This window comes from Coturnix japonica, chromosome 2, assembly GCF_054131305.1.
Source record: "Coturnix japonica strain WE chromosome 2, WE-NBRP24, whole genome shotgun sequence".
Taxonomy (NCBI): Eukaryota; Metazoa; Chordata; class Aves; order Galliformes; family Phasianidae; genus Coturnix; species Coturnix japonica.
Window position 1 is genome coordinate 42,306,460 of NC_140664.1, and position 15,465 is coordinate 42,321,924.

At 40.8% G+C, this 15,465-nt stretch overlaps 1 protein-coding gene across 2 annotated transcripts in view; it reads right to left on the reverse strand.

Annotated features, from left to right (window-relative positions):
• CABLES1 (Cdk5 and Abl enzyme substrate 1) overlaps nucleotides 1-15,465 on the reverse strand; it is a 58,803-nt gene that overhangs the window by 14,876 nt on the left and 28,462 nt on the right. The window contains exons 4-6 of one of the 2 annotated variants that reach the window (XM_015855404.3): nucleotides 10,687-10,764; nucleotides 2,358-2,457; nucleotides 698-854 (exon numbers count right to left, since the gene is read on the reverse strand). In XM_015855404.3, coding sequence (XP_015710890.2) covers nucleotides 698-854; nucleotides 2,358-2,457; nucleotides 10,687-10,764 — 335 coding nt within the window. The remainder of the gene's footprint in view (nucleotides 1-697; nucleotides 855-2,357; nucleotides 2,458-10,686; nucleotides 10,765-15,465) is intronic. The other variant, XM_015855405.3, reaches the window with a different exon arrangement.

Genomic DNA, 15,465 nt, shown 5'->3' on the forward strand with positions numbered 1-15,465 from the left:
AGTAATGTGTAACACAACTCGGAAACACACAGGAGATCGAAGGCCAATTAACTGCCTGGTAAATATGAACTTAGGGCTTAGAGAACTGCACAGTTATTTGAAGCTCCATAATGAGGCCACAGGCCAAAAGTCTGGCAAACAAACGTGACCTCACGTACCCTGCCTTGCTCAGGTGAGAGGAAAGTCAGTGGGGAGATTTTGTTGAATTTTATTCCCAGCAACAAGTTCTCCTCTGTTTATGGAGATGTTTTGATTTGTTTCATTTAACATGCTGAAGTATCTTAAGCATACAGTGCTTTGGCATACATTTTGTGCCCAATTTTGTAAACACAGCACCTTCCAGTCTAATAAAGGTCAAAAGTATGATCTACTCCTTCAGCTTATGACTATCATGTTGCCATTGTGTATTTTCCACAGCAAACGAAGGTGATGAGCCTTTTGTGGTAGGAAGGCTGGCAGTATGACACGGAACCAGCGATTGTGTTTACTCAGCTTTCCATGATCTGAAAGCCAGCTTTGCTGAACAAAAGGGAACAAGCAAGGAGAAAGGTGTTCTGAGTTCTGTTACCTACTGCGTGAGACTGTTCCTTGATTAATTTAAGCACAAAAGTGACTGGCAGAGACAAAGCGTCTCCCCATATAATTGCCTATTGCCAGACTATGCAAATATATTAAAGCAAGCTTCTTGGTGAGTTACCTGCATCGATGCTCCCCTGGGTGCTGTTAGCTCTTGCCAAAGAAAGGCTACGATGGCTTGCATTGCGAAACTGAGAGAAGGATGATGTGGAGTCTATCGTGTTCCTCCGAGTTCCTAGAGCATTGGTTGGAAACAGGAACTGTGTATACGAAACAGTCTAAAAAGAAAGTCAGAATATACAGATTTACTATCAGCTCAGCTGAGCAGGATCCCTTTGGTGCTCTCCAGTTTGAAGCAAGGGAAGCCCAATTAGCAAAGGACTTTCTGGTTTAATAGTTAGGCACAGATAACACATCACCTATGTGTGCTTCAGTGTTGTCAGTTTATCCATGCAAAAAAGCTTTTGCAAACGCATTAGTTCTTCAACAAAACAAAACCACAAACATACACATAAGCTCTAATACACTGGATTTACAAAATCCTACTCAAGGGTCAGATATACAAACATGAATGTCTTTTCCACTGGGCCTTCTCTGTAGCAGACTTCAGCTATTTTTTTTTTAAACTGAAATAGCATTTTTCTATACAGGTCCCTCAGCACACATCAGCCAGAGGCAAATCACTTGAACACCTCTTAACTTAAGCACTTTCTCTGGTTTTTTTTGTCCTTCAGGATTTGGTCTGGCAAAGTCTTATTGGTATCATAAGTGAGCTACCAGCTTACAGCAATGGCTACAGATCGTTCACTGCCTGGTCTTACAGCATGGACCCCATGTGAATGAATAACTTGTGATAAAATTAACTTTAAAGTGAACCAATTCCCTGCTTGCATTCTTGGCCAGAAACAGACCTTGCTTCTAAGTTTATTTAAAAAAATAACATTGAAAGGAAGAAAAAAAAAATAATGAGTCTCAGACTCCAGACTGGTTTATGAGAAGGTCAGAACAGGTATCAAATAAAACATGCAAGCCTTAATTTATTTATAAGCAGACAGATTGTCCTCAAGAATTTACAGTCTGGGGTCTGGACTGTAACTCGGTTAGGTGAGCACACCATGTGCAGCAGCACTGACCTAGTGCCTTTAAATCCAGAAATGTCAGCAGGCTGGATAAACAAAGCCATCAGAAGTAAATCAGGTTTTCAGCAAAAAAATAAAAAAATAAAAAAAATCATACGTGATTAAAATAATCTTTCCTCTGTAGATTTGTTTAAAATAGATCAATTTTCCCTAAAGATTCATTAACTACTTATTCTATTCAAATGAACGCACACCAGGATCCAGTTTATATTAACGTCCTCCTGCTCCTCTAGACAAATGATTATGTTGAGTAAGATATATTTTATTAAATAAAATTGAAAGCAAACAGAATTACAGCTTACAGTTATCACCAGATATTATTTTCAAGCTCCTAACAACATACTCCGCACTGATATCTCCTTCTAGGGCCAAGGGAACACCAAGTGATTCAGTAATGCTCTGCAGACTTAGACATTGCCAGAGGCAGATTTCATCAGCAAAGCTGTTAGCACTGACAGTGAGGACACTGACACTTTCTGAATTTCTGCTGGTCTTATTTACTGTTTGTACATACTGTGCTTAAACTGCTCTGTAATGCTGCACGTTGCTGGTCATTTTTACATTTGTGCTTGTTGTTAGTTATGCCCTACTTTCTCCTTACTATAAAAAAGCCTAATGAAGTAGGAACTGAAGTATCCCCACCTTCCCGTCTGCTCCGAGCTCCACACCTTCAAGACCAATGATCTCTTTCAGACACACTCCAGAAGAATGGCATTGGCGTCCACCATCCAACTTCATGTCCCTAGGGAACAGAAACCAGAGCAGAAACAGTTCTAAGTACACACCTCTTATTTACCTTTCACAATGCACTGCTGAAAGAAGGTAGCATTAACTCAAACGTATTAATGCAAAGCATTAATTAAAGCAGACCAGATAATTTCTATAGGCAGGACTGTGTTGCCTATAATATGTTACAGCAAAAACCTACCTTGCTCCTAGTTGCACCTCAGATTCTACCTATGCTGCAAAACCTTTCCTCATCACTGGGGACACTTGACATAGCTCAGTATGGACAGGGAACTGCAGGTCCTACCAGATTCAGATAACACCCAATGGTCTAGACACGTATCATAATAGTCTGATGCTTCTACAGTACATGCCCCAGAGCCCCAAGCTGCAATGCAGAGAAGTAACAGCCCAAAAAAGACTTTGGGAGGAATTTCTGCACCTTTAAGCACATGAGTGTCTGCACCTCAGTGAATGTCTTTCTGGAGGCCTCAAAGGGAATGCAGGCCTTCCTGTCACCTGGAATGGAAATCTGTGTTCCTGCTTTAGAAGGGCTGATGCTTTCGGCTCAGAGGTAAATGAGATGCCTGAGGCAATCAGGCTGTATCCCATGTTTTAACCTCACGATCAAAATGTGACTGAAGATAAAAAGGACAAAGATCAAGTTTCTGCTCCACAAATGGTGACTGCACAGAACTCCGAATGTTTATCTTGTGATGTTTTTCTGGATGATTTCCACCAAGGTCCAAATGATGTACTTAAAAACCACAGTGGGAGAGATGCTGACACTGAAGCTTGGAGAAGGCTCTTCATTTGACTGCTGCCCTGGGTTTACTCCTGCATTCTCTCTACATACCCCACCTCCTTGTCTTCATAAGTAGTCAGTCATTTTACTTCTCTGAAAATCGACAACCAGTGAGTTCCCAGCAAGTCATATATCTTGCTTCTATAAAAATCCAACATACCTGTTTGCTGGAAAACATACCTCTAACGCAAAAGAAAACACTGCATCCACGTTTTAACCCAAAGCAAGCCCTGATAACTCACTGCCTGAGCTTCTCTTCATGCAGTGTCACATTATCATTTTGCTTCCTGACACCATATTACTTAGAGGCTGCACAAATAATGACATAAAAATAACCTTTTGTCAGAGGCATCAGATTAGCCTCTCTGTACTTGGGCAGAACATGCTTAAAGGAACGACATCTTCTAGAAACACATACTAAATAGCAGTAGGTCTTATCTATGAAACAAACACACAATTTGAGGAAGTCCCCAGAAAAACAAAACAAAAACCTGGTTTATCTTCAGTAATATCAGAATAGCTTAGGTTTCTTCCACAAAGATAATGAGGAAGAAATAATGCTGTTGTAAGTTTCAAAGCAAGACACAGAGAAAACTCTCCATGCAATTAACAGAGAAGGCTCAATAGCTTTGTTAAATCATCCAACAAATATCTGGCATCATTTAAGGAGTCAGCAGAGCAGCTTTTCAAAACCAGAGTGGCTCTGGGGACTTAAATGAAATCAGTTCTCTGGAAGCAGAGATCAGGGTCAGCTGCAAGTGTGAGCATGCAGAGGAATGACTCCTGGACATTAGCAAGAGATCAATGAAGATTAGTGTCTCAATTTTTCACATCTTTCTGATGTTTTAGAAGAAGCCTCTAGCTTCAGAATCCTGCAAGCAACACTGCAGTTATTCTCCCTCATCCTAAGTGTTTCGCGAGTGCTTGTAAGAGTCTGTTTTCCTTTACACATGTTCTTTATTTCTAGGTAGCAAGATTGATTATGTTGAAAAACAGTAATAAAATGATAATCTTTGCATAGAAACTTATCTATAAAACTGAGAATTTAACTCGTTCTCGAGGAAAAGCAGTGCAAAGTAACACACAGCTTCTTATCACTGTACAGATGAAAAAAATCATCCCAGCTTATACTCCTGCTCATAGAAGATCCTGGCAAACACTTGATATGAGATTCCTAGGAGACTTCAGCTAATCCTTTTTGAGTTCCTTATTGCTAAGACCAACAATAAGCTAGGCAAGTTTCTACTGGGAGAGCCATCATTTTTCTTCTCACTCCTACTAAGAAAACTTCACCAATGCCTCAGCAAGGCTCAAGTTGAATGCCTGTGACTGGGCCAGCTAAATAAAAGAATAATAAAAAAAACCTTTCTGGAGTCTAAATTAAGGCAGGTTATTGTTCCTTCCGTGGGTAAAAGCAAGCTACAGACCCAAGAGTGCTGGAGGACCTTCCCCACCCTGCGCTGCGGTTTTGCTGCTGGAGTAGGCCCAGCACAGCCTCTTCCTCACCAAGCCAGGAAAGCAGGAGATGCCTCTGCTTTGCTTGCTGCAAAACAAGTGAACCATGCCTAGGGAATAAGTATGATGGTTATTTTGGGATCGCCAATGCATAAGCACAGCAAATCACCAACACCAAGATCTCCAGGACATGGCACCATGGGCAACAGGCTCCACAGGGGGGGGGAGCACAGAGGATCAGCACTTGGAAAAAAATGAACCAACACAAGAAACAGTAAGCTTCCTTTGTATTTAAGGTATTTAGATTATCATGGCACTGAGGAACTGCACAAACTAACATGCAGTAGTAAGAGCTGTTTACAAAATGCAGAGTAGGAAAGACAGTCCTTGCCAAATAGGCTTTTAAGTGAAGAAAACTTCCTTCCTTCTCTTCCTCATTTTCAGTTTTCCTGTGGTTCATTTTCCAAAAGTGCTTTTTCACAATATTTTTCAGGGATTCAAAACCCTTGAATCTAATTGAGAAGTTAAAATAAATCATGGGAACCCAGTGACTACCTTCACTTTATTTGAGCAGGGAAAATGAAAAGAATTCACATTACCAGCACAGTTTTCGACAACATTTGGGGAGTTACCCTGATTTACATAAATAACTGTGTTCTATATGTGTGTACCATTTCCAGAAAGTGAACTGCTGAGCAGTGTTAGAAACTACACTCACAACTAAGCACTGCTGCAGTAATCCCAGATGGGAAGAAAAAGAAGTAAATTAGTTTCTCTACCTCAGAGATTCTCCTGGAACAGAATCGAGTAACCTGTGAATCCAAATTTGTTGTGGGATGGGAAAAAGTTTTATCGAACAGGCAAATAAGAATCAAAACAGGAATTCTTAGCCTTCGTGTTTTATTAGTCAGGCAAGGTTTAACAGAATACAAATTAGATAGTGTTACTTTTGGAAGTATAACATTTCTTTAATGAATCAAATATTATAATTTGATGTGATCTGTAAAGCTGCATGCAGGAGTCCTGCTGGGCACTTACTCTTGAAATGACAGCAACACTTTAATCTGTGAATAATTCAGAAGCCTATTAAATATTAAATAGATCTATAGATGCAAGAAAAAGCCTTCTACCTACTGCAAAGGGAATCTGATAATTGTTACTTAGAGTTATAAGCCTTTTGTGCTTATATTTTTTGCTCAGTGATTCCTGACTGCTCAGATTTATTCCATAAGGAAGCGCAGCTCACAAGATGTCAAAAAAAATACTGCTCTCATCCTTTGCTGCCAATAATTTCTACTTATTGTCTCTTGTTTACAGGAATGAAGACAATGACAACTTTGGAAAAGATGAACTGCCAGTAGGGCCAAAAGCAAAGTTTCCACTAACTGTGACCGACAGCTTTAATGGGTTGAGAGTTTTCGGACCCTAATTAGTGTTGCTAGAACATCTGAAGATTCAATATATGGGGAAAGGAGGTGGAGAAACTCACAGAATGACTGATCTAGTGGGCCAGCATCCTTTTCTCTCTACAGACACGTTCAGGTGTCAGATCTTTGTCTTGATGTTTTGCCCAACATGGAGTAGAAGTTCAGAACTTAAACCTATTAGCCTCTGAGATTTGTTGCTTATCTTCAATCTGAGGAAACAGGGAACCTCATAAAAATGAGCAATGACAGATCTGTAAAATTCACCTACGCAATTAGTTTCAAAATGTCATGTTGTGCTGAGGGCAAAGGGAAACAGTTTTCTTTGTCTTTCTGTAAAGCCAGCATGCACTTGGTTTTGGTTTTGTTCAGTTGGGTAGAAACAAGGAAAATAAACTGCCTCTCACACAAAAATTGGCAAGGAACTTTGTAATAAGCCTGCACAATGTAAGAAAGTATGCTGCTTTGCTATGAGCTTATGTCTACTACCCTGATGGCAATTTAGAAGCTCTCATTTCTCCTCTAAATGTTTCTGTTTTCTACAGTCACAGCAATGGTTGCTGGCCAATCTGCCAAAGCAACTGACTACAGGAGTGCAGTCTGAGACAAACTCATCTAAAATGTTTTTTTTCCCTCATTTTGCATACAACTTTCTTACTCAGTTAAAACATCGAAGACAGACAAAGATAGTGGAATTCAGATAATGAAACCCTTTGGGAATGCCAGGCCCATGGGCTCATTGATCACTGCGGCTACATGTGATTTGAGATGATTGCAATGAAAACTTCTTGCTCTCAGCATCATCGAACTCATTAGTGATCTTGCCAGGCCTTCCAGAGACAAAGTGAAATTCAGAGGTGATCTATCTTTAGAAACTAGAAGAAAGCAGTCTGCAGCATATCTGAGAATAACATATTTCTTTTTAATCTAACGACTTAAAGCTTTACTTCAGAAAAATGATCAATTTTCTGTGCTTCAATCGATTTGATTACTCATACTGTATTATTTTCTTTAACTGGAGGCAGGCTTAGTCAGATAAGCTCCTATACTGCTACCAGAGAGCAATATTCAGCAGCTATGCTTACAGCAGGGTAACTTTCTAATGCCTTAATTTGATGCCATGAAGAATAAACACGATTGTGAACTGGCTGGTTTTATAAGGACACACACTATCAGATGCCCTGGATTTTTCTGTACATTAGATCATCACCTCCAGCCCCAGTCACAGGCAGTCATCTTGACCCTAGCTGATAGCTGGATGCAAAACCAGCTGAATCCGCATGACACTGCCAGCTCTACTCCTTCCACAGCTCCTTTACATTCATCTTCTAGACAGACCTTTAGAGAAACGTGGAAGCTCTTAGAAAGCTACTGTAACACCACTAACTAAAATACTACAATAGATATGATTTCAATATGTGAATGAAAATGAATGCTTAGTTTTTGCCACTAACAAAAACAAGCCTGAAAAGCCTCTTTTCAAAACATGTTTTTAAACTGTGAGCTATAAGGATGTGTGATTCTCTAAGTTTCTAAATACTATTTCTAAGTACTCCACACATCCCTGTGTGGCAACAGTGTGCGTGTTTCCCAGGTAAGCAAGATTTTGCTCAGCAGAAAAAAAATTCAGGTCATGAATAATACTCTTAGCCACGAAGATCTTGAGTACATTGAAACATAGCGACTGCACATGCAAATCTGCAGTACTACTGGCAGCCCTTCAACTGCCTTACCACTAACCTGTGCACCAGACAATGACCTTGTATTTCATAAAAACATAATCAAAGCCAAGCATTCAACCAGTATTACTGGTGCTGCTAATAATGCACGCTTCTGCAGACCGGTTGCTAACCATAAAGAGTTTGTGTGTCTGCTAATTTAGTAAGACAGGCAATACTGCTGTAACAGTGCAGTCAGTATGGGCCAGCTCTCCCATCACGGCCCTTATTTACCATTAAGCAGTGCACAGGGTCTGCCAACTTAGGGCTGTAATACTGTAGGACCTTGGGGCCAAGGGAGGGCAGCAGGCAAGACTTCTGCTTCTTTCCACTGCTGACAGCCTTCCCAATGCTGCTGTAATCTGGCTATGTCTGCTCTTGCAGCTACTCTGGCAGACTAGATGAGAGTTAAGCTCATTACCCAACTCTTGATCATGCAGACAGGTGAAGCTGTGACTGCCATCACACCACCCACAAAGATGTGGGTAACCTTACAGTAATCAGACCTGAAGAGAAGACATTATGGCCCAGATCTGTGTAAGTATCCATTTCTTTTTCAGCAGCAGGAATGCATCTCAAAACCTTGATGGATCTTTAATTCTCACTTTCCTCTTGCACAAAACCACTGTAAGCTAGAGCATTAGTTTTCCATCAAAGCATGGACAAAACTCTGAGGAAACAAAATTCTAGTGACTGCTACTGTTCATGACTTCATTCTCTCCAACATACCACTCTTTGCTTTACACTTGCCTCTTTCCACCAAAAGTAAAGCACATAATTTCCCTGGCAAATGGTGTACCCCCCTCTCAGCCCCAGGGGCTGCAAGCCACACTCCAGCGAACCTGCTGCTACCTGGCTGCAGGGGAGAGGGATCTGGGATAGATATACCACGGGACAACTCAAATTTAGTCCTCTTGTGTTTCTCCCCAAACACTCACTTGTATTTAAGAACATAGCTTGAGGAAAATTCTTGCTATTGGAGAGAATGGTGGGTAAGGTCTATAGCATACTACCTGCATATGGCTGCTAAGGGGTCACAAAGTCCCATCCATTATGGCCAAGAGCACAGAATTTAGCTGTGTCGGCAAGAATTGCCTTTCAGGCAGGTTTTAAATCGATCTGTTAGCGCAGTTCAGCTGCCAGCCTTGATATAGTGAACTCTTCTGTGCTGCCTACAATGTAGTGGGGCTGGCAGCCTCCCCAAACACAGCTGTGCCAGGAGGTCTCCTCACAGACCACAGAGCCTACAAGTTGGAGCAGAGGAGGAGAAGCAGCAGCAACTCTGCCATGTGCTCCTGCCACATGGTGCAGTCTCTCCTACATGAACATCCAACCTGTTCTCCTGCTTCCCTTAGGACTCGCTGTTTTAATTGCACACATGTCCAAAATTCCCTGCTGGAAAGATTTTCTTCTTCTCCTCAGTTAGTCAATGAAATTTACAGAACATAAACCAGCCAGGACAGATGCATCAGCAATCCAGAGAGAAAGCAAAGCTAAAGGATGCTGCCACTACAAAAGGCTACCAGTGTCCCACTCCTATCACCCATCCAAAATGTGTGTAGTAGTAAACAACTACTGTGCAGCCTGAACAGAGTGGCTACAGTTTATTACATAGTGCCTCATCTGTTCATAGCACCAGCTGTTCCTGGAAGGAGGTGCCACTTCATTGTTTCTCTCTTCCTCCAATGCTCTGGAAGAAAGTCAGAGGGCATTTTATTTTACTTTTTTATCTTGGCTTTTTAACAAAGGGAATGGGGCTGGATTGATGTGTACTGGCACTTTTTACCTTGTCATCCCTATCCCTTCTTGCTGTGCAACATTACACGTTGAAATAATATTTAGGCTTGCAGCTGGATCCAATATGAGTTTAATTTTGAAGATATAACCAGTCATCAGTGTTTCAAAATACATTCACTTTTCAATAAAGAGGCCATTTCTAGAGGGCAATGACCATAAATGAATGACAGTGCACCAAAGAAGAATGAACAAAGCTGCCAATCTGTCAAGAATTTCCCTGATGTGTCATCCCTGCTCAATTAAGGGAAAAGTTTTCCTGTAAGACACAGGAAAGCAAGTCAACTTTCATACAAAGGTACTTCCTTTCCTTCTTGCATTAGAAATAATCTCCCCTTCTTTTGAATTACTGATGCATGAGCAGATGTTGCAAATAGCTCTTTAGAATTAAACAGATGACTGAAAAATATGAGCCAAGTTCATCTTCTGTGAGCTGGATGAACTTGATGCTAAGTGATTTGTGAGTCTTTCAAACCCACCTCCCTGTATCAGCCAAATATTTCCTTGCTGGGGTCTGCAGGCACTCAGCCAACATTAACTGCTGGCAACTCTCAGCTCTCTGGGGAGCGTCCAGGCCTTAACCCTCTGCACCAGAGGCACAGAGCTGCAGCCTTCAAGATGACACTTCCTCCCTCAATCCAGTTTCATTGCAAGAGTAAAAAAGCTTTAAAAAACAGCTTCAATCCAAACAATCTTTTCTATCAGAGGTCTCAGTCAATCAAAGTTGTTCTGTCTGCAGTACTTCTTTGGTCAAAGAAGAGTGAAGTCAGAAGAAACAATAAAGGCTGCGGATATTTCAGGAACATAAAATTGAGACAGGGTAGTTTTTTCTCTAGTTTAATAGACAAAAATACTACAACACATATACATAAAGTAGGAAGTTAGAATTGCAATAATGATAATGTCCCACAATGCAAACATTTCTAAATGCATTTATCTTTTCTCAGAGCAGACATTTAAAAGCATTAGCTTCTGACATTCTGTTATCTGTACTCAGTTCTATATGCAGGCCCAGAAAGACTACATAGTATGTGTATAAATATACATACCCGACTTGGGTACAGTCTCGATATGGCAGCACTGAAAATATGCTGCAGAAGGATCTTCTGCTGCTGATAAGGACTATTCTAAAATATAAAAGAAAATAAAAGAAATCAAAGACTAAAATTTAGAAATCCCACCACAATAAGCAAAGCAACAGGTGTTATCATTGAGGAATTCATCATCACAAAACTTCCATCGCCGACAATTTTTCCCTCCTCTTTTTGTATCTCATGATAAGGTATTGCATAACCGACTCTTTACAGAAATGCAGAAGCACGTGCCATATACTGCAAGCAGTGGAGTCCCATCCCCTAAGCAGGCTTTCTAAGAAAAACACATTGAACACATCTTACTTGGATTCCAGAACAGATGCTTTTCTAAAAGTCCTAGTGAAAGAGAGTCCACCAAGAGCCAAGGAGCTGTTCTGACAATTCATCAACTCACCTACAGCAAAACTAACAAATCCAACAGCACCAGCAATCACCTGGGATACACACTTCTCAGCAGCTGATTTAAGACCCTGCATTTATTGGACAAACTCAAGATTTTCAGCTCTCTGTTCTTGAAATACTTCTATGGATGAAGTCAAAGTCTGCTGTTATGATAAGCTTCCAAATCTTTCCACTGTTTCTCCCCCAGTCTTCTCCTGTCCTTCTCTATCATCCTTCTTGGCCTCTGGGCATTACCACTGGATTCAGCACCTGCACAGACAGCAGTGTCATCTAAGCATCTTCTAAGTTTCATTCTTACCTTTAAGATTAGTATCTAGCCCTGAAGATTCACCTGCCTCTGTACAAAGTAATCCTATTAGCCCTCTTGTTTATGACTTTGCACTGACACTCAGGAGTGACTTACCACATCACCCCATTGCTCCATTCTCCTCCAGCACCATGTCTATCTCGATTACTCACTATCTGGATTGGATCTTCCTTCTGTAAACATGCCTTTGTTCACTACAGGCAGGCAGCTCAACATTTGGCTATATGAAAGTGTAATTTCCGTGCCTGCACAGAGCTTATCTCAGAATCCAGGGTACTCTTACAGCAACTATTTTATGCTTTTAACCAGTTTCCAAATCTCTGCAACATCTGCAAAGCCACCACATGGCATTAAATCAAATACCCCAGAGCAACCTATCTGTTTACATCTGCACTATTTAGCCATCAACCTCTGACATATCATCAAGAAACTATCATCAAAACTACCTTGAGGTCAAGACTCATAAAACTACACAGACTTCCAAAAGCTCAATAATTAAAGTTTTAGGAGGTGAAGCTGAGCAAGGAAGGAGCCAATTCAACTGAGATATAAGATACACAATAGATAAATAATTATTTATAAATATACCATCTTTCCTCATTAGCTTCAGGACACCAACCATTATACAATTATACAGCATGTGATGAAAAGACCCTTTTTCCCCCTAAAACTAGCCAGTGGACTACTGCTTCTCAAACTCCACTAAGATACAGCAAGGGCAACTTCTATACTTCTAACCTTGTTAGTGTGACAATTTACTTATGTTTCACCTTACTAGAAGGTGGCACACTTGTGGCCCAAAGTGCTAGAACGTATTAAATTCTAGACCTTATTGCTGGGTTGGTTGTCAGGGCTGTTTCACTTCTTTCTTTTGATTTTCTCAGTGTTGTCTGTCATAGTTCCCTATGAGGTGAGGATTTCACCCACACTTTTCATCTTTGTCCTGTACTGGTCAAAGTTGGATGACAGACCCCAGCAAGTTACTTTGTTCTTTATTGTCTGAAATCACCTTACACACCTCTAAGTCTTGTACCCCTCATACTGTTTTTAAAGTACCATTTCCTTATGGAATCAGCTTAGTCATAGTTCTTGGAAAAGGCTCAGGCTCCCTAGAGAGATGCTGCATGCAAGCATCAGCTCTTTGGAAAAATGCAGAATGATCAATCTTCCTTCTCCTGGTTCATTCTATCACACCAATTCTGTTTTCTTCCTTAAAAGTATATTTAAAAGAAAAGTGGTATTTACCTTTTAACATATGGGGTCTCTAATAATGAACATACAAACAGCATCAGGAAACCATCCTGGAGCAGATGCAGTATGATCTGAATTCTTTAACAGCTCTCATTTAAGGTAACTATCTCATATCAAATAAGACAGACCCATGGTGATGCAGTAAGTTATAAGCTAGGGGAATCACTTCTCACATTTGAGAAAGACAGAACACAAACAAACCCCCCTCCCCTCCCCAAACTGGCATATGATTAATTTTATGCCTGCCATTGCTTATTGCTGAATGGCTGCTACCCACAACAGCTTGCTTGTTCACTGAAAGCCTTGTTTGCTGATGTATGAAACTTGGCACAGGTTTCGAGGCTGACATCAGAAAGCATCTCTGAATTCAGAAAACCACAGTACCCAGCAGGCATATTTTCCCCATTGCCTCTGGCTGCTCCTGGAACACAGCACTTCCACTAATGTCCCATAACTCCCTTAAAGAAAAATAAACGGGTGCCTTCCATGCCTTTGCAGTTGGCACTGTAGACAACAATGGGAATCTACCACAGAAAGCTTGACATGTATCAGGAAGAATCAGATCAGAAAGGAAACAAAGCATCAGCAGAGAGCCTGGGTTGTATTCTTTTTCCCTCCAGATTTCTTTCCCTTGGGAACCAAACACAGCAAAAGACTCCAAATGTAAACATGATAAGCATTATATGCATCACATACATGCTGAATATTTCTTCATATGTGACTGATGATGGTTGAGCAGCAAGACTTTCTTTCCCTGCAGGTAAAGGTGAATACACAGGCCATAAATGCCATCTTGGTACCAGTCATCATTTTGGAGTCTCCCAGGTTTAAGCTGAGCCTATGTGAAAGTGGTCAAGAATAACCATCAACAGTGGTGAGACCACTCAGTCAACCCCTTAGTGTGCACGTGTGCATCATCAGAATTAAAAGGGCAGCAAAACAGACCTTTCATAGCGTATGGGTTCTGTTTGGTTTTGGCACAGAACCATATACTAATGGAAATTTGAGAAAGCAGTGGCATGGGAGTGGGAGAGGAGTATTGTTTTACTGCTATATAGGATGACTCCAGAAATGTTCCTGTCACATTCTTGCCCTGACTTGTTTGTTCAGCTGGCTCATGTTGCTATTTTGGTGGCCTCTTTCTGCTAGATAGGAAATCTTCTGCTTCACAGTTTATGGAAGAGACCACCAATAAACCTGCTGAGTAAAGGCAGTAGGTCTCATAGGGTGAAACCACATGCTGGTGGTTATATTTCCTAATCCATACAATTGGTTGGCTAGCCTTTGCCTTTTAATGGAAAATTTATTTTGTACTGTTTTACTAGACTGCTTTGACAGTACTGTCTAGGAAATCTAGTCTTCCAGTCCCTTTAGTAAACCACATCCTACAAATCTGAAGGAACTGGTTTAACCACTGCGTGAAACTATCAACGGGAAGCTTTACAAAGAATTGCTGATATGCTGTGATGTGTGTAGGTGGTTTTATTCAGTTCTGAAATACCAGAACCACTGTCAGACCAATAGCCAGTCCTGCCTTTGTGCAGGACTGCTGGAGGCTTTGACCAGAGCGTGCTGCTGCTCAACATGTGCCACCACCAGAGATAAGAGGGGAAGTGGTCTCAGCACTCCAGGGCAATGAAAGTCACAGGCTGAGAGCAACAAATAAGGGCAGTCAAGGAAGGAAAAAGAGCGCTGAGCAACGAACCACACTACGCTTTTCTCTGCCATGAAACTCAGACACATGCCAGAGAAAGAATAATTAAAAGCACAAGCTATCCTGAAGCCCAGCTATCAAATTAAAATATATTAGTGTAGATGCTTTCAAAGCTGAGTTCCTCAAGTCAAGCCACACAAAAGGGCATTTTGCAATGACAGAAGGGTCATAGGTTTTGGGGAGCTCCAAAAGCCTGATTCCAGCCAGGCTGAGCCTTCCTGCACACCCACAAGAGCTGTCTGGGAAAAGATCCTGGGCAAGGCAAGGAGGAAGATTTACCACCCACTGCAATACCTGAACAACTCTGCATCACAGGCAACTGTGCAAGTCTAAAGGCACTCAGAACCTCTGATTCTAGGTTAAATTTATAAAACACATTCACCTGACCTTCCAGGGGACCTTTTCATCCAGAATGACATAACTCCAGTGACTGCAACAGACCAGTTTCCAGACCCCATGGAAAAGCAGGGTATGTGCTCAGATTACTTACTGCTAGAGATAGCTGGCCATAGAGGACGCAAAGTGTTTTTATATTTTATTTTTAGTTAATATCATTGTGACTCTTTGCCCATAGGATAAAAGCATTTCTAAACTGCCTCTGTCTTTTCTTACTGTTATCTGCGTTCTAGATAGAGGGATCTTTATTATGATTACGAAAATATTCTAGAAAGTTGTGTCTGTTGATAAAGAAGCCAACTGAATAACAAAAGCTTATGCGCTGTTTTCTCAGCAAGAAAAATATTCTGTTTTATTATCAGATGCAATAACCAATACATAAGTTAAGCCAAAACGCTGTACATATCCTGCAAATGTATTTTTGCAACAGATGGAGAAAATGAGTGATTTTGTAGATTGTTTGCAAACCATTTATTCTTTCTTTTACAGGTAATGTTTCTATCAAGTTTATGCCTGTATTTTATATGCATATCTCAGAAATTACTCCTTCTCTGATGAATTTACATAATACTTTATGAATAAGTGGGGTTTTTTTGCTGTAAGAAATTCCCAGAGCATGCATATATTCATGTACGAACTGGACTAAAATTGGAGAGCTGCTTTT